Source organism: Emiliania huxleyi (genome assembly GCF_000372725.1).
Source record: "Emiliania huxleyi CCMP1516 unplaced genomic scaffold EMIHUscaffold_722, whole genome shotgun sequence".
Classification (NCBI taxonomy): domain Eukaryota; phylum Haptophyta; order Isochrysidales; family Noelaerhabdaceae; genus Emiliania; species Emiliania huxleyi.
The window spans coordinates 1-16,328 of record NW_005196587.1 but is presented as its reverse complement, the minus strand read 5'-3'; the positions used below and the strand labels follow the sequence as shown (position 1 = coordinate 16,328).

The following is a 16,328-nucleotide window of genomic DNA, read 5'->3' as shown; positions in this document are numbered from 1 at the left end:
CAGCAGCGGCTGAGGGTGCGGCAGCGGTGGAGATCTATGCTGACGACCGAAGGATCGAAGAGTACCTCAGCTTTTCCGACGAGTATATCAAACCCGTGCATAACAAGGGCGCGGAGGCGCTGAGGGCCGCGGGCGTTGAAGTGGACGACACGGACCCTCGGGCACTGCGCGCCGAGAACAAGACACCAGAGCAGCACAGGGCTTCGATCCTACAAGAGACGCTGAAGGCCATCGTGCTCGTCGGCCGCTTTGCCGGCCTCACGGAGGAGACCATGTACGATGTCGTCGACAACCCGCTACTCACGTCATGGACGGGCCTTCAGTCGTTCATTCCACGCATCCTCCTCAAGCGATGGCCACGAAAGGACGCCCCCTTGACCTATGCAGAGCGCGGGGAGATATGTCGGCTCTGGGGCAAGCGGCAGGAGCGAGAGATGCTCTCGCGATGCCCGAGCACCAACGCACTCGTACCGTTCTTTGTGGTCAACCGCTCCCACCAGGACTGGCTAAGCAACTTCCAGCACCCTCTGCAGCATACCTATGCGTGCGCGATCCCGGACAACGCCGCACTTGACGCCATTTCCAGTCTCGGGATGCCGCTGATGGAGCTCGGCGCAGGCGCGGGCTATTGGGGTGCGCTACTGCGCTCTCGTGGCGTCGAATGCGTGCTGTACGATCGCGCGCCACCAACAGCGGACGGCAACAATGTGTACTTCCATCGGCAATTCACCGAGGTGCTGCTGGGTGACCACTCCAAGGCAGCGACGCACCCGGGCCACGCTCTGCTCCTCGTGTGGCCGTTCTCTGACGAGGAGGCGAAATCTCCGTGGGCGCGCGTGATCTGGTAGACGCCGTCGGTCAACCCGTCATGCGGCAGGTGGCTTGCTTTGGCTCGCTGCCACCGCGGTGGCTCACCAAGGACTTTTCAGCGTGCTGCGTCATCACCGCGCGGCGCGCCTCACCCGGGCAAAAAGAACGACCGCGCGCCGCCGCCGCCCGCCTCGCCGCGCCGCGCCGCCCCGCGCCTCGCCTCGCCTTGCAGCAGCGCACGCGCACACGCACCCACGCGCCCGCGCTCGCTCCGCGAGAGCGAAGCAACCCTCCAAGCGAGTTCCGAACCGGGAGCCAAAAGGTCCCGGCTCGAACCGCGAACCGGTTCGACCACCGCCGCTGGCGGTTCTTGCAAAGGCATCAAAGGCAGTGATTGATATAACGTGAAATAGTGCGAGCGCGCGAGATACTCACCCGACCCACCGTGCCCTCGCGAAAGAGATCTCGCGCCGCGCGCGCTCGCACACGCCGCCCGAGAGCACTCCCACCCCCGCCGCCTCGCAAGCTCACAGGTTGATTTGAGGAGAAGCAGCTGGGGGAGGTCAAAGCGGGAGAAGGCGGCACGGCGGCGGCGGCGCGCCCCCCCCCCCATCCCCACGCCTCCGGGTCGTGCGTACCGCCTCCGGGCGCGAGTTTCCCCCCAGCGTCTGCTCCGGCAGTCGCTCCGGTAATCAGGCCGAGAGTACCAGGGAGGAGGGGAGAAGAGCCCAGGGTGGGGAGAGGAGAAGAGCCCAGGGAGGGGGGAGGAGAAGAGCCCAAGACGGCCTCCCTCTCCCTCCCCTCCCCGGGCCTCCCTCTCCCTCTCCTCCCACCGGGCCTCCCTCTCCCCCTCCTCCCGCCAAGCACCGACAGTCTAGAGGGGCCAGCCGCTGGAAGGGGCAAGCCAGCGGCACGAGGGCTTCAACCACACAACTACCAAGGGAACGCGACCCACACAAAGCACCAAAGTTAGGCATACCCCCCGGCGCAGTGTCCCCCGCTATGTGTCGCCGTTTGTCGGGGCACGCTATCCTGTGCAGTCAGGGCAAGTGGGGGCGGGGTGGAGTGCCCAGGCCAGATGCCCTGGGATTTCTCTGCCCAGTCCGGGGGTGCGTCGAACCTTCCATCACCCTGTCGGAAGCGGCGTGCCGGTGGAGGCACGTCCGGGTTTTGGAAGTAAAGATATATTACTTTTCCGTGGGCGCGCGACGTGGAGCCGTGGGACGTGCGAGCGCTGCGGCTCTACGGGGGCTCGACCGTTATTCACGTTGGCGAGATGGACGAGCAGGCCGATGTCTGCACCACCTCGAAGCTCTTCAAGCAGCTGCTCACGGCCGCCTTCCGCCAGGTTCGGAGCATCGACCTGCCGACTTGGCCTCACGGCAACGACGTGCTCACCATCTGGAGGCGCGCCGGTGGTGCGGTCGCAGGCTGAGGGGTTCTTTGGGTGTCCGTTTTTGAGTGTTCACAGTTTGGGTTACAAACAAGAACCTCGCATACGACGCCACAGTGAGGGGGTGTGAGAGAAATTGCATCTCCGTCGCTCGCTGGCGCCCTCTCGGCGAACACACCGCGGGGTGGGGACACACGCACGCGCGTCACTCCGGTGTGTCGCCGGGTCGCGCTCTCGCGCGCGCCCCAGAGAGGTGAACTCTCTGCACTCTGGCCGCACTGCGTGCGCGTTCCGCCTCGGTACTTCCCCTGGAACGGCACCCTCCGGGAGGCTCCGCGCGCACACCTCAGCTTTCGCGGTTCGCGCCCCGACGAATGCGCGACAGCCGACACCACCGTGAATACTCTATAATTCTAAATTCTTCGAGAGGCGAAGCCGAGCCAGAGTGCAGAGATGAGAGAGGGACTGCGGCCAGTGGCGCCTTCACATGTGCAGGAGGGTTCCTCTACTTTAAGCAGGTGGCACCGCACGTGACAGGACTAAGAGGAGTGGAGAGCTACGGTGTATATACGGGGGAAGGACCGTGAGTTGACGGAAATCGGAGGACGCGACCCACTTCGCCACAGACGGTCCCGCGCCTCGCCGCTATGACGGCCACACGACCGCAGCTCGTGTGCGTGTGGCCGTCTTTGTCCGGAGTGAATACTCCAACGCGCTCGTCGGTGACGGTGTCCTCCAACCTGTGCCGCGCTCGGCGAACCTCGACAGCGCCTTCGGTGGCATGCAGCTCTTTGCGCCTGAAGCCTGGAGTGAAGCTCCTCTGCTGCTCACACACTCTGCACAGATGACACAGCCCACTGTGCGGCTGCCACAGCTGTGACAGCGATGGGCTCGCCCTCACTGGCCCTCAGTCACTTGTGCTGCGGCTTGTGTGAGCGACACTGCGCGGCGACTGCCGGCACACTGTGAGACCATGGGTGTGAGGTAAAACCATGCTACCAGCGCTTGGTCACATCGGCCCCGAGGTCAGATCCTTCTACTCTGTTGATGACAACACTTGTCTACTCGCTGGAGCCGAGCAGGAGGGCTTGGCGCACAACCCCTGTTCAACTCAGGGTCCTTCCCACCTTTACGCCTGAACACGCTGAATCGAGGGATTAAAAATCATCTTAAATCTAAAGTATAAGCCGTATCTACATTAGTCATTATGGTCTCGACAAGTGTCTCGACTCTCTCGATCTCTCGGCACACTCCCTTCTCCTATGCGTCTATTTTAGGCCCCCTATGCCCTATGAATAGTCACAATATCTCTTGCAGAGTCCTCTCTGTCACTCTTCTATCAGAGTCTCCCCCTCTGAGCACTCCTCTCCCTCCCTCTGCTGACTGCTCCTACGGCTATCTGTACTACATCCTCTCAGACCTCTCAGAGGTCGCTCCCCAGGTCGTTGAGCACTCGTCGGAACAGGCTCGCCCGCGCAGAGTGCTCGCACTCCCCGGTGTGCCGCTCGCAGCGGTGCGCGCACTGGCGCTCGACGCCCTCCCACAGCTCGACGACGAGCACGTTGCGCCGGCCAGCGGTGAGCGGCGACACGCAGTGGAACTTGTGCGACACAAAGCAGAGCGCGTCGCCCTTCTCAAAGGCGTAGCTTCGCATGCTGCCGTCGGGCTCGAGCGTGCGGAACTCGCCGCCGCGAAAGTCGCTGCTGTCCGAGAGCATGATGTCGATCGTGACGAGCGAGCCGGCGTCGTAGTGCGTCGGGTACGGCAGCGAGCCTCCCGGCTCGACAGTGTGGTACTCGACGCAGCGCGGAAGGACAGGCCGCGTGGCGCGGCTCATCACGTTCCAGTGCTCCGCGTCCACCTCGCGCGCCAGGTCGAGCAGCCGCTGGCGCAGGGCTGGTCGCGCTCGCGCAAACAGACCGTCGGTCGACAGGTACGACGTCTCCCAAGTGCCCTGACGGTAGGCGGCGGCCTGGTTGCCAGAGGTGCGGCCCGCCGAGCCCAGGAGCGGCTGGAGCTCCTTATGGAGCTCGTGCAGGTCCTCGACCTCTGACGCCGATAGGAAGGACGGCACGCGCACCACCTCTGTTTTCTGGGCGTCGGCAGAGAGCGGCAGGTGCGTCTCGGCGTGCGCCGACGCCTCGACGGAGGCGAGGTAGTCGCCGTACTGCTGGTGCACGAGAAGCGAGGCTGCAGCGGTGGCGGCAGTCACTTTGACCGCCAGCGCCCGTCGCATGATGAGGCTCAGGCGCGTCGGCTCGGGCGCGTCGGCTCAGGCGCGTCGGCACCTGGCAGGCGTCGGCACGCAGGCGCCGGCGTCGGCGGCAGAGGCTCAGGCGCGTCGGCGTCGGCGGGGTGCGAGCAGAGAAATACGCCGGCGTGCTGCCTGTGTGAGTCTCGGAACTATACTAGCCCCCGCCGACTTGCGACGCTATAGACAGTCGCACGGTAAAGCGGTAAGCGGAGAGCGCCGAAAGTTTTACTTCTTACTCGAAATGAGTCGACGACACTCGCGGCACGCGGACACGGGCGAGCGGCTCGCAGCTCTCGCACGCCGACCCTGCGCCACGGATGGACGGGATGGCTGCCGGCTCGCACAGCCTCCGCCGCCATCCGTCCGTTTCCACTCGCGCCCCTGTGCGCGAGCCGCGCCCTCAGCTCTGCACGCCCTTGAGCTGCGCCATCAGGTCAGACAAGTCGACGCCGTCCGAGGCGGCCTCTGCTGCGGGCGCGGCGCTCGGCGCAGCTGGCGGCGGCGCGGCCGGCGGCGGCGCGGCCGGCGGCGGCGCGGCTGCTGGTCCCGCAGGGGCCGCAGCCTCCTCCTCGCCGTCGTCGCCCCCCACCTCAATGCCCCACTCGTTTGTCTCGTGGAGGAGCGCCGCGCCAGCGATCGCGGCGGCCTCCGCCTCGGCGGCGGCGGCGGCGGCGGCGGCAGCCTCCCGCTCGGGCGCCTTTGCCGCGTACTCGGCCTGGCGCCTGCGGCACCAGCTGGAGGCGCAGTCCGGGTTTGGCCGGAGTGCCATCGTCGGGAAGTGGTCGCGCAGCGCGGAGTAGCCTGCGGGTGCGGGGCACGGCTCGGGGAGAGGCGGCGAGGGGAGGGGCGGCGAGGGAGGCGCGGTGCGCGTGGCGTGGCAGGCGGGGCTGGCGGGAAACTGGCGGGGGGCTGGCGGGGGGCTGGCGGGGTGCGTGGTGCGTGGTGCATGGTGCGTGGTGCGTGGTGCGTGGGGTGTGTGGGGTGGCGTGGGTGGCGTGGCAGGTTGGTAGGTGGCGTGCCGAGGTAGCGCGAGACGTCGCCGAAGCCGAGGAGGTACTTGAGCGCGTTCTGGACCAGGAAGCCAGCGACGATGCCCATGGTGGTGGGGAGGGAGGCGGCGCACACGCCCTCGCGCTTCAGCGTCTTCTCGTCCTCGCCCGACGCGACGATGAGGGGCGGCGCGCACTCGAAGCACGCGAGCTCGCCCGGCTTGAGGAGCTGGATGTGGCCCGAGACGGCGTCCTCGGAGACGCCAGACTCGAACCACGTCTGCCCGAGCTCGTTGCAGGCCTGGTTGATGGACATGCGCGCGGCGAAGTTGTCGACGCACGAGAGCACGAGGTCGACGGCGCCGCCGCCGAGGGCGCCGTTCGAGATGCGCCCCATCAGGTGCTCAAAGTTGTCCATCGTCGTGATGTTGTAGTTGTAGTCCTCAATCTCGACATCCGGGTTGATGAAGGAGAGCGACTTCTTCGCCGCGGCCACCTTGCTCAGCCCGCACTGGTCGGGTGTGTAGAAGAGCCGGTTCATGTTTGCGAGCTCGACCTTGTCATAGTCAAAGATGAGCAGTTTGCCGACGCCGCACCGCACGAGCATCTCGGCGGCGACTGAGCCGACACCACCCACGCCAACCACCACCACCGTCTTGTGTCGGATCTCGTCGTAGTTCTTCACCACACCTGCGCGGGCGCCGTGTGCAACGTGAGGTGAGTCACGGTCACAGTCGCTGCTGGCGAGGCGCCGCTGCCGCGCACCCATCTTCTTCAGAGCCATCAGGCGCGAGTACGGGTTGGAGTCCACCACCTTGTCTGAGAGGACCGCGACCTTCTCTCGTACCGGGCACACGGGCTCGGAAGCTGAGGAGGCCATCGCAACCGAGTGAGCGGCGAGGTGGCAGAGGAGAAGAAATTTGTTTTCTTAAGTGTTGTTTTGACGCGGACGCCCAAGGGTGGGCGACGGCTAGCGCATCCCACTCCTCTCCTTAAAATCCCTGTGTGGTGGCGGCGTGCCGTCCTCCCATCCCTCCGTTGGCCTGCCTGTTTTCTTTCTTTCTTTGTGAGTGAGCTCTGTCTCTCGACGTGCCAACAACAAACCTAAACCAGAAATAGCTACGAAGCCCCCCCCCCAAAAAAAAACGACGCCACCCCACCCCACCCCCTCCGACTCAAAGCGTAACGCATTGCATGGACGCGCTACACGACCCGCTCGGCGACTTGGTGGCGTACTCGGCGCCCGAATCGCCGAGTCTGCCCGGCGATCATCGGCCTGCAGCCCGACAGGCGAGCTGCGGCCCGGGAAGTGGAGATGGCATATGGCTGGCTCCCTGGCCGTGCCGGCTTTGTGCTCTCACGCCGTCCGCCCGTCCGCCCGTCCCCGCAGAGAGGCTTCTACTCAGAGTTGGTTGATGCAAAGCGCGGCGCGAGCACCTCGACGCTGTCCCCCGTGAAACGAGGGCCACGATCTCAGAAGAGGCCCGCCGCCCGCCTGTTCACCTGCAATGTGGTCCTGAGGAGTGCCGCGGATGCCGCCCTCGCCTCCGCAGAGGAAGACCCGGCAGGAGAGACGGAGCTAGCCGCGGCACCGCTCAAGTCGACGGCCGAGCCCAAGGTCTACGTCGCGTACGATCAACATGCGGGCGCCGCGCCGCGCCGCGTGGTCATTGAGCGCCAGCGGCGGCACTTCCGGCAAGCCGACGTTGCCGCGCTGCTGCTCGAGCGGGGAGTCGACAGCTCCGCCGCCGGAGCGGAGGAGAGCGCGGCGCCGCTTGAGCTGTTCGACGACACCGAGTACGACTGTCGCCCTGTCGCCGAGTGGGCGGCGCTCACAGGCGAGACTCTGCTCGGCCGGTATTTCCGCCGCGCTGCCGATGGCACTGGCTCGTGGTCGCCGTGTGCAGTCCTCTCCTTTGATGCGTCGGCGGGGCTCTTCACCGTTGCTCCGCTGGACGAAGGGGGGAAGAGGTCGCTGACCACGGCGACTGTCTCGCGCGTAAACCTCTGCTTCGATGCAGAGGACCCATTCGTCTTTGCCGAGCGCGTCGCCGCAGCGCACGCAGCCCGACACGCAGCCGCGGAGAGGATGCTATTCGAGCTTTGCGTCGACAGCATGCCGACCGACGGCTTACCGCAGATCGAGGCGTCGCGGATGTCGCGGATCTCTAAGCTCGCAGCCAGCTCCGCCCAGTTTGCCTCCCCGCGCCTGGCCAACTTCTCCGAACAGCTGGCCGGAGAGGTCCAGGCGCTGCACGCCCGTGCGCTCGCCTCGATGGTGCTCCGCTCGCAGGCGAACGCGGCGCGGGAGGGAGACCACCAGGCGGCGGCCGCATTTTCGAACGTGGTCATTCCCGCGAGCGAGCCGCCGCCGGCGGGGGCCGGCACCTTGCTGCGATGCGAGGACCTGCCACCCCACGCTTGCCTCAGCCAGCAGCACGGCTTCACCTTCAGAACCTTGCTGACCACCCCGGAGGCCGTCGCCGCGACGAGCAAGGTTCGAGCCGAGTGCAACCGGGTGCTCGACCTCAGCCTCTTCTCTCTCGACCTGACCAAGTCTGTTCCGAGCGAAGAGTTTGCACAGCTCCAGGCGACGCACCTCAGCGGGGTGACGCCCTTCCTCCGAGAGCACTGGCCCGCAAGCATCAAGAATGCGCTGCGCGGCCTCTTCAAGGACCTCGGCAAGGGCTGGTTCAACATCCACGAGACGCGCAGCGAGATTTACGACCAGTCGAAGCTCAAGCGATTCTTCCGGATGGCGGCACTCATGATGCAGGACGCTGTCGTCTCCATGGCTGAGGCGTCGGTGTCTTCGTACGTGAACACAATCTGCGAGCGATGCGACCACGTTGTTACGGTGCGGTCGGCTTCCGATGTGAGCGTGGTCTCGGCGGGCGCGTCGGGCGCGGGGCTCTTCACGCTCGAGCTCGCGGTCGGCGAAGACGGCGCGTTCTTTCGCGTGCCCCCCGCGATGTGCAAGGACGCCGTCCTCTCTGTGTACGCGCGCGGCGTCGAGGCCACCCTCGGCATCCCGCAGATTGAGCGCCAGGTGATGGAGTCGCTCTTTTGGTCGGACACGCCGATGCTGCAGACCCTCTCGCGGGGCGAGGGCTTCGTCGCGGAGCAGCAAGCGCGCTTGTCCGACGCTGTCGAGAAGGCCTTGCCGCCCGCCGCCGAGTACCTTGCGACCTTCGCTCAGTACCGCGACTACCTCATCCTCGATGAAGCGGCGTTCGCGGCCAAGTACGAGGCGGACGAGCGGCCGATTGCAGAGATGGTTCCAGAGGCAAAGAAGCACCTACAGCTGGCTGCTGAAATGGAGGAGGCCATCCCCTTGCGGATGCCACTCGGGCTCTTCACGGTGTCGTGCACCGCGGTGCGCAATACCCTCGTCGAGCGGCATCGGTCGTTGGCCGCCATCATCGTCAAGCGCATGAGCGCAGCACCAATGCACTCGGCGCACGAGACTGGCAAGCGGTTTGCCGGTGTGCTGCAGAGGCTCAACCAGCCGACCGAGACCATCGAGGAGGTCGCAGAGCTGGAGGAGTACGCGCGGCAGCTCCCGGCCGAGCTTGCTGAGCTGCAAGAGGGCATTAAGGCCATGGTGGCGGAGCAGGAGGTCGTGGACCAGTTTGAGATGGTGTCGCCGGACGCCGACGTCAAGGCGTTTTGGGCAACCATCGCGCTGCCTCGGCGGGTCGCGGAGCAAATCGAGGCGGTCGGCGTCAAGGCCGCTGAGATGCGGGAGCAATATGCGCAAGAGATGCAGTCCGAGCAGGCCGCATTCGACAAGAGCCTTGACCGCCTCGAGAAAGTGGTTGGCGGCTTCGACAAGCACACGAGCTTCGACCGTACCAAGGAGGTGGCGTCGGAGGTGCGCCAGCTGCAGCTCGAGCTAAAAGACGCCGAGGAGAAGCGCGCGCGCTTCAACAAGCGCGAGGTCATCTTTGGCCAGGAGCAGACGGACTACTCGCAGCTGCTGCGGACGAGCAAGGCATTCGAGCCGTACGCCACGCTTTGGCTCACGGCGGACAAGTGGCTCGAGAGCCAAAAGGAGTGGTTCGGCGGGGCCTTCAACAAGCTGGAGCCCGAGGCCATGGAGGGCGTGCTGTCGGCTGCGCAGCGGACCTTGTACAAGCTATCAAAGACCTTTGAGGGGGCGGAGGGCCTGTCTGACATCGTCACGCGCGTTCGGCAGGAGATCGACGACTTTTCCCCCAACATGCCGCTAATCACCGCGCTGCGCAACCCGGGTATGCGCGAGCGCCATTGGAAGCAGCTGTCAGACGAGGTGGGTCAGGACATGACGCAGGCCGCCTCCGATGCCTTCACTCTCGAGACGATGCTCTCCCTCAACCTCGGCGAGCGAGTGGAGACGGTGACCAAGGTGTGCGACGTTGCGGGGAAGGAGTACGCTATCGAGACCGCCATGGACAAGATGGAGGCGGAGTGGAAGGGCGTGGAGCTCGAAGTGGTGCCGTACCGCGAGTCGGGTACCTTCGTCATCAAGGGCGTCGACGCAATTCAGCAAGTGCTCGACGACCAGATCGTCATGACGCAGTCGATGGCCTTTTCCCCATTCAAGGGGCCCTTTGCAGAGCGCATCGACAAGTGGGAGTCGACGCTCACGCTCATCTCCGACATCATCGAGGAGTGGGTCCGTGTCCAGCGCGCTTGGATGTATCTCGAGCCCATCTTTTCGTCCGACGACATCATGCGCCAGCTTCCGACGGAGGCCAAGCGGTTCACCGGCGTGGACCGCACCTGGCGCAAGCTGATGTCCTCCGCCTCCAACGAACTCGACGTCATCGCCTACTGCAAGACGCCGCGGCTGCTCCCGCAGTTCCAGGACGCCAATCAGATGCTCGAGCTCGTGCAAAAGGGCCTGGCCGAGTACCTCGAGACCAAGCGCGTCGCCTTCTCGCGCTTCTACTTTCTCTCCAACGACGAGCTGCTCGAGATCCTGTCACAGTCAAAGGACCCGCTCGCGGTGCAGCCGCACCTGAAGAAGTGCTACGAGGCCATCCACAAGCTCACGTTCGAGCCGGACCTCGCCATGACGGCCATGATCTCCGGCGAGGGCGAGACGGCGTTCGAGGGCGTCGAGGCTAGCTTCAGCTCCGACATCGCGGCGTGGAGGGCCTACTTTGACTCTGCGGAGACGCACCAAGAGCAGATTCCGTCGGGGCTACACGAGCGTCTTGACCCGCTCCAGCGCCTCTGCGTGCTCCGCTCCGTGCGACCAGACAAGGTTGTGCCCGGGATGCAAGACTACGTCAAGCACTACATTGGCCAGCGCTTCATCGAGCCGCCTCCGTTCGACATCGGTGTGTCGTTCAAGGACTCCACAAACAGCATGCCCATCGTCTTTGTCATCTCCCCAGGCTCCGACCCGTACGACGACCTCTTGAAGCTGGCCACGGAGCTGAAGATGAACAAGAAGCTGCAGGCCATCTCGCTCGGGCAGGGCCAAGGGCCGATTGCTGAGAAGGCGATGACGTCCGCGATGGAGAAGGGGAGCTGGATCCTGCTTCAGAATTGCCACCTCGCCGCGTCGTGGATGCCAAAGCTCGAGGCGATCGTCGAGCAGTACGTCCCGAGTGAGATGCACCGAGACTACCGTCTCTGGCTCACCTCGCTGCCGTCGCCACTCTTCCCGGTCTCGATCTTGCAGAACTCGGTCAAGATGACCATTGAGCCTCCGCGCGGCATCAAGATGAACATGAAGGGTTCGTACAACAACATCACGGACCCCTACCTCGACGCGCACCCGAAGGCGCCACAGTTCAAGAAGCTCCTCTACGGCCTCTGCTTCTTCCACGCTCTGCTGCAGGATCGGCGCCGCTTCGGCGCCCTCGGCTTCAACATCCGGTACGAGTTCACTGCGGGCGATCTCAAGTGCTGCATGTTGCAGCTGGAGACCTACCTGGCAAAGTACGACGAGGTGCCGTACCAGGTGCTGGTGAACCTCTTTGGTCACATCAATTACGGTGGGCGCATCACCGATGACTGGGACCGCCGGTGCGTCCTCACGACGCTGATGAGCATCGTCAACGAGGGTATCATGTCGGACACCTTCATGCTCGCCCCCGGCAGCGATTGCTACGCGTCACCTGCTGACACGAGCGTCGCTGGCTACCTCGAGAGCATCGGCGACTTCCCGCTGAACCCTCACCCCAACGTGTTTGGCCTCCACGCCAACGCCGACATCACCTGCGCGCAGAACGAGACGCAGGAGCTCTGCGACATTATGCTCTCCCTGCAGCCAAAGGTGTCGACCGGAGGCGGCAAGTCGCGCGAGGAGGTGATTGCCGAGGTTGCGGCAGGCTTGCAGGCGCGCGACCTGAAGCCGTTTCCGATGGACGAGATCGCGGCGCGGTACCCGCTCTCGTACGAGCAGTCGATGAATACGGTGCTCTCCCAGGAGTGCATCCGCTACAACCGCCTGATCCGCGTGTACAACAAGTCGCTCGCCGACCTGCTCAAGGCCCTCAAGGGGCTCATCGTGATGAGCGCTGAGCTGGAGGCGATGGCGACGTCGCTCTATAGCAACCAGGTCCCGGCGATGTGGGCCAAGGTGGCATACCCCTCGCTCAAGCCGCTCGCGGCGTGGGTCGACGACTTGGCGCGTCGTATCGAGTTCTTGCAGTCGTGGGACCGTGGAGGGCCGCCCCCGGCGTACTGGATCTCTGGCTTCTTCTTCCCGCAGGCCTTCTTGACGGGGACGCTGCAGAACTATGCGCGAAAGCACAAGGTCGCCATCGACACCGTCTCGTTTGCGTTCCACGTGATGGCGCAGGAGCCAAACAGCGTGGCGGAGGCGCCCGAGGATGGCTGCTACGTCTTTGGTATGTTCCTAGAGGGAGCTGTCTGGGACCCGGACGCCTGCTTGCTGGCCGAGGCCCGGCCAAAGGAGCTCTACTCGGTCTTCCCCATGCTATGGTTGAAGCCCGAGGTGGACCGCAAGCCGCCCACCTCCGGCGTCTACTCGTGCCCGCTCTACAAGACTACGACACGCGCCGGCACGCTCTCCACCACCGGCCACTCCACCAACTTTGTGCTGATGATAGAGCTCCCTTCGGACAAACCGTGCTCGGGTACGTTCAGCAGATACGCAGAGACCTTCAGCGCGCACTGGATAGGCCGTGCAGTCGCGCTTTTCACGACACTGACGTACTGAAAGCAGTGGAGTGTGAGAGGTGTGTTTACGACGTGTGAGCTGAACACGGTTTGTAAATTATCGGGGCGCAGATGACCTTTTCTGCTTTCCATCGGATACCCGTAGTGGGCTTCACGGGGCTTCGATATGTGCTTCGGGCGCGTGTCTATGCGCCCACGCACACGGTCATATCGCAAAGCGCAGAGCGACAACGCCAATCGGAAGCGGAGAGCAAGAGAACATGCGGACTCGCTACGCAGCAGGTAGACAGCGCCTTTCACAGCGGTGTCAGGCGGCTGAGATTGTGTAGAGCAGGTGCGCTGCAAGAGCGTCAGACAGGCACGGGAGCGCCAGCTTGGACTCCAGTACCTCTGCCTCGTCGTCATCATCGCTCCACGCCTCCACCATGCTAGCCTCAACGGCCAGCATCGCGTTGTCCTCATCATCGCTGCGCTCGGTCCGCTGGCGCTTGCGCGCATCCTCGCTCGCCACGGCTGCGGCAGCGCGAGTGCGGTGGATCATGCCTCCAGGGCTCACGTAGCGCCAATGGCCGCGCTTTGCCGCAGCGGCTGAGGGAGAGCGCACGCGCCACCCGGCCTCGTAGGCGCCTGACCAAAGCCTCGTGTCCACCTCGGCGCCGTCGCATTCCACCTGCCCGGGACGCCGCCCTTGCGCGGTGTCCCGCCGCTCGCGCGGCCGCTTGCGCAGCGCCATCACGTGGGCGTGCAGCGGAGAGTCGTCTCGCAGACGCCGGGCCAGCGCAAGAGCTCCAGCCTCCTCGCTGGCAAAGGAGCCCAGGTGGAGGGTGCCGCACACGCTGGCCGATGTCCCAGCGAGATGCTCGCGCGCGTAAGCCACCCCGACCGGCACCTGCACGTGCCAACGCGGAGCCGTCTGTGCCGGAGTCCGCTTCACCGCCCAAAACTTTGAGCCGCTGCCGTCCGCTGGCAGCAGGGTGAGGCCCTCCTCCGCGGCCTGCGCCATGGCCTCGATCGCGCTCAGCTCGTTCGCCGCCTTCCAGACCCACCCCGCCTGGTTTCGCTTCGGGCCGTTGACACGCGCCGCAGCCTCCTCCGGGCCGAGCCTGCGCGCGATGGCGAGAGCAGCCTCGTGCGCAGTCGCAAAGTAGCCGACCTTCCGGCTCACGTGGTCGCCGGTTCCCTCTCCTCTGAGTTCCGCCTTGAAGCGAACCTTCTTCCGGTCGGGCGGCTTCTCTCTGTACACGCCCCTGAACCCGGTCTTGGACTGTGAGTCGCGCCAGAGCACCAGCCCCTCCGCCGCGGCGGTGCGCTCAACGTCCTTCAGGCTCAGGCCTGGACGAGTCTCCTTGGCCGCCTTGGCCGCCGCCTTGGCCGAGGCTTCAGCGAGCACCTCTGGAAAGTTGCGAGCAACCGCGAGCGACGCCGCCTCGGCGCACTCAAAGGTTCCGAGGTGGATCCGTTTGTCCTCACGCATGAAGGTCGCCTTGTACAGGCCTTTGCTCGCGACGACGCAAAGAAAGCCAGAGGCACCGGTGCCGCCCCGCACGAGGGTGAGGCCCTCGGCCGCAGCCGCATTGCGGGCAGCTTCCGCCGTACGCTCGACGGTGGGCTTGTGCCAGGCCCCGCCGATGGCGCGATCGTCCATTGTGGGCGGCGACAGCGGGTATGGAGGCGGCAGCAACAGCTCGGGAATGGCCGCTGTTCCTTTCTGCGGCAAGATGCAGGGCGGTGGTGGCGGGTCAAGAGGAAGTCGGAGCGGCGCCATCGCGGTACCGATCGGCCTGCAAGGCGGTTGGCGGCTCGCAAGGAGTAAGTCACGCTCAGGATAAGAATCTTACAACAAAACTCCCTCAGGATAAGAAAAACGGTTAACACGCTCTCGGAGGCTGCGGTACCAGTCGAAGGCGAAGCGGATTCGAGGCCACAGCCGAGGAAGAGGCATCAGAAACGACTGCAGAGGCAGTCTGGTAACGCCCGGAAGGCGAGCAAGGGACAGGGACGAGCCGAGGGCTCGCCCCGACCGACAGGCGAAGGAAGGGACTCTGGGACCGGAGTCGGGCGGGCGCACATGAGGCGTATCCGTGTACGTACGTGGAGTACAGTGTTGTGTGTCCGTTAGCTCCGAGTAGAGGGGGCGTTCTGCAGTTAAGGGGAAACCCGGTACACGGAACTAACCCTCGGAGACCCGTGTTTACTTTACGGCCCTTTCCCTGCGAACGCGCACCCCCGGGGTTAGGGCTTTCTTGCCCGCAACCCGATGCCAATCAATTCATCCGGCCCGCTGGGTGCGCTTCTTAGCTCCCCGACCCTGGATGTGCGGTTGATGACTGCACTCCAAGTGCTCCAAGTGCCAAATCTAACTCGGGTGTTTTCTAACGCAGACGCGCCCCGACCCCAGGGTTTCGGCGAGGTCTCCTGGTCCTTGTCCAATCGATTGCTCCAAGCGATGGACCGGGGGGGGGGGGGGGGGCTTGCTCCGAGAGACCTCGAGAGCGGGCGTGTGTCTTCCGCCATCACCACATCGCTGGGTATTGATGGGATCGGAGTCCTAAGTGTTACAACCCGTCTCACACAACACTCACGTGCCCAAGGCAACCAACACAAGTCCTAAAGAAACAAACGCAAAGAAACCTGCCTCAGGTCCTAAAGAAGTGAACGCGGCAAAGAAACCCGAGCTTTATTAGATAGCGGGCCGCATCCGGATTGCGTTGTTACGGGCCGTTTGTACGTGCGTGCGTCCTCTGAGCTTGTAAGTTTACCTAGGGACGGCCGTCCATCGGGATCGCTCTGCTCCGGCCCCCTCGTGGGTGGCCTCCGCCGTCCCAGTGGCCGCCTCCGCGATGTCTGGGCCCGCCGATAAGACGGCTAAGGAACGGCTCCGCTGGCTGCGGGAAGAGAAAGGGTGTGGCACCGCAGCACGTCTTGCCACAGGCTGGCTTCGCCTACTGGGTGCACCGAGATGGGGGCTCGGTCGGCTTTCCGCCGACGCCAACGAGATCCCACCTCGAAGTCCGCGACGACCCGCTGTATACCAAAGAATGGAAAAAGCTGCTGAAGGCGCTCCATCAGGAGGACGCCAAGTACGGCCGTGCGGGGGCCGCTCGCAAGGCCCAGCGCAAGAACCTGTGCCCCGAGCTCAACTGGGGGCAGCTGCGCTGCAGCCAGCCGGCACCGCACGCAGTGGCTGTGCCTGTGCCCCAGGGGGCCGTGTTGTACGGGTTGGCTTTCGCTGCGCCGCTGCCGCCCGCGCAATGGTTTGCGTCGCCGCCGCCTCAATGGCGCGCGTCGGCCTCCCTCGCCTCCCACCTCAGAGGCTGGTGCCTCCTCCACCGACGGCTCGTCGGCCGCCGGGCTCGGGCCAGGGACTGCCCAGGGCGATGCGCACCGCGAGGGCGTGCGTTGCGAGCGTGTGTGGCGGCTGGCAGGCGTGCGTCGGACGGCGACGTCGGGCGGGCGCGCCGCGTCCTTCTGCCGTCATGTGGGAGCGCAGCGTGCCCCCACTCGTCGGCTGCCCTCTTGGCAACGTCCGTACTTTAAGATGGGGACAGTAAAAGTTCACCGATTGGGCGGCGGGCAAGATCTGAACGAGGAAGAAATAATCCTAAACAAACTATCTAAATACGTGAAGCAGATCCTTCTTTCACACGCACACCGAGGATGAGCAAACCAATTATTTCTCTCTCGAGAGCGGAGCGACAGTTTTCCGCGACGGCGGTTTTTCTCTCTACGCTGCGCTTCTCCT

The 16,328-nt window shown here is 64.8% G+C and overlaps 7 protein-coding genes across 7 annotated transcripts in view; 3 read left to right on the top strand and 4 right to left on the bottom strand.

The window, feature by feature from the left end:
* EMIHUDRAFT_248960 (hypothetical protein) overlaps window positions 1-848 on the top strand; it is a gene marked incomplete at both ends in the record, with an annotated part of 1,814 nt that extends 966 nt beyond the window's left edge. The window contains one exon of the mRNA XM_005761114.1: window positions 25-848. Within this exon, the coding sequence (XP_005761171.1) occupies window positions 25-848 (824 nt within the window). The remainder of the gene's footprint in view (window positions 1-24) is intronic.
* Window positions 849-3,626: 2,778 nt separating this feature from the next.
* EMIHUDRAFT_248959 (hypothetical protein) lies at window positions 3,627-4,439 on the bottom strand (the record flags this gene model as incomplete). Its single annotated transcript, XM_005761113.1, has 1 exon — window positions 3,627-4,439. The coding sequence occupies one exon, from the start codon at window positions 4,437-4,439 to the stop codon at window positions 3,627-3,629; it is 813 nt and encodes a 270-aa protein (XP_005761170.1).
* Window positions 4,440-5,163: 724 nt separating this feature from the next.
* On the bottom strand, window positions 5,164-6,296 carry EMIHUDRAFT_42953 (hypothetical protein; the record flags this gene model as incomplete). Its single annotated transcript, XM_005761112.1, has 3 exons — window positions 5,164-5,277; window positions 5,493-6,136; window positions 6,212-6,296. Coding segments are annotated over 3 exons (843 nt in total), but the record flags the coding sequence as incomplete, so codon positions are not given.
* A 344-nt stretch (window positions 6,297-6,640) lies between these two features.
* On the top strand, window positions 6,641-12,626 carry DYNH1 (putative dynein heavy chain; the record flags this gene model as incomplete). Its single annotated transcript, XM_005761117.1, has 4 exons — window positions 6,641-6,673; window positions 6,837-7,070; window positions 7,206-7,793; window positions 7,923-12,626. The coding sequence occupies 4 exons, from the start codon at window positions 6,641-6,643 to the stop codon at window positions 12,624-12,626; spliced, it is 5,559 nt and encodes a 1,852-aa protein (XP_005761174.1).
* A 62-nt stretch (window positions 12,627-12,688) lies between these two features.
* Window positions 12,689-13,514, bottom strand: EMIHUDRAFT_446317 (hypothetical protein). The gene has a single exon (XM_005761111.1). It carries the CDS (start codon window positions 13,317-13,319, stop codon window positions 12,894-12,896), a length of 426 nt encoding a protein of 141 aa, XP_005761168.1. The 5' UTR covers window positions 13,320-13,514; the 3' UTR covers window positions 12,689-12,893.
* Window positions 13,515-13,857: 343 nt separating this feature from the next.
* On the bottom strand, window positions 13,858-14,386 carry EMIHUDRAFT_371900 (hypothetical protein; the record flags this gene model as incomplete). The annotated part of the gene is made up of 1 exon (XM_005761110.1): window positions 13,858-14,386. A coding segment is annotated over exon 1 (494 nt), but the record flags the coding sequence as incomplete, so codon positions are not given.
* Window positions 14,387-15,426: 1,040 nt separating this feature from the next.
* EMIHUDRAFT_248955 (hypothetical protein) lies at window positions 15,427-16,123 on the top strand (the record flags this gene model as incomplete). The annotated part of the gene is made up of 3 exons (XM_005761109.1): window positions 15,427-15,488; window positions 15,583-15,840; window positions 16,012-16,123. 3 exons carry the CDS (start codon window positions 15,427-15,429, stop codon window positions 16,121-16,123), a joined length of 432 nt encoding a protein of 143 aa, XP_005761166.1.
* Window positions 16,124-16,328: the final 205 nt, after the last annotated feature.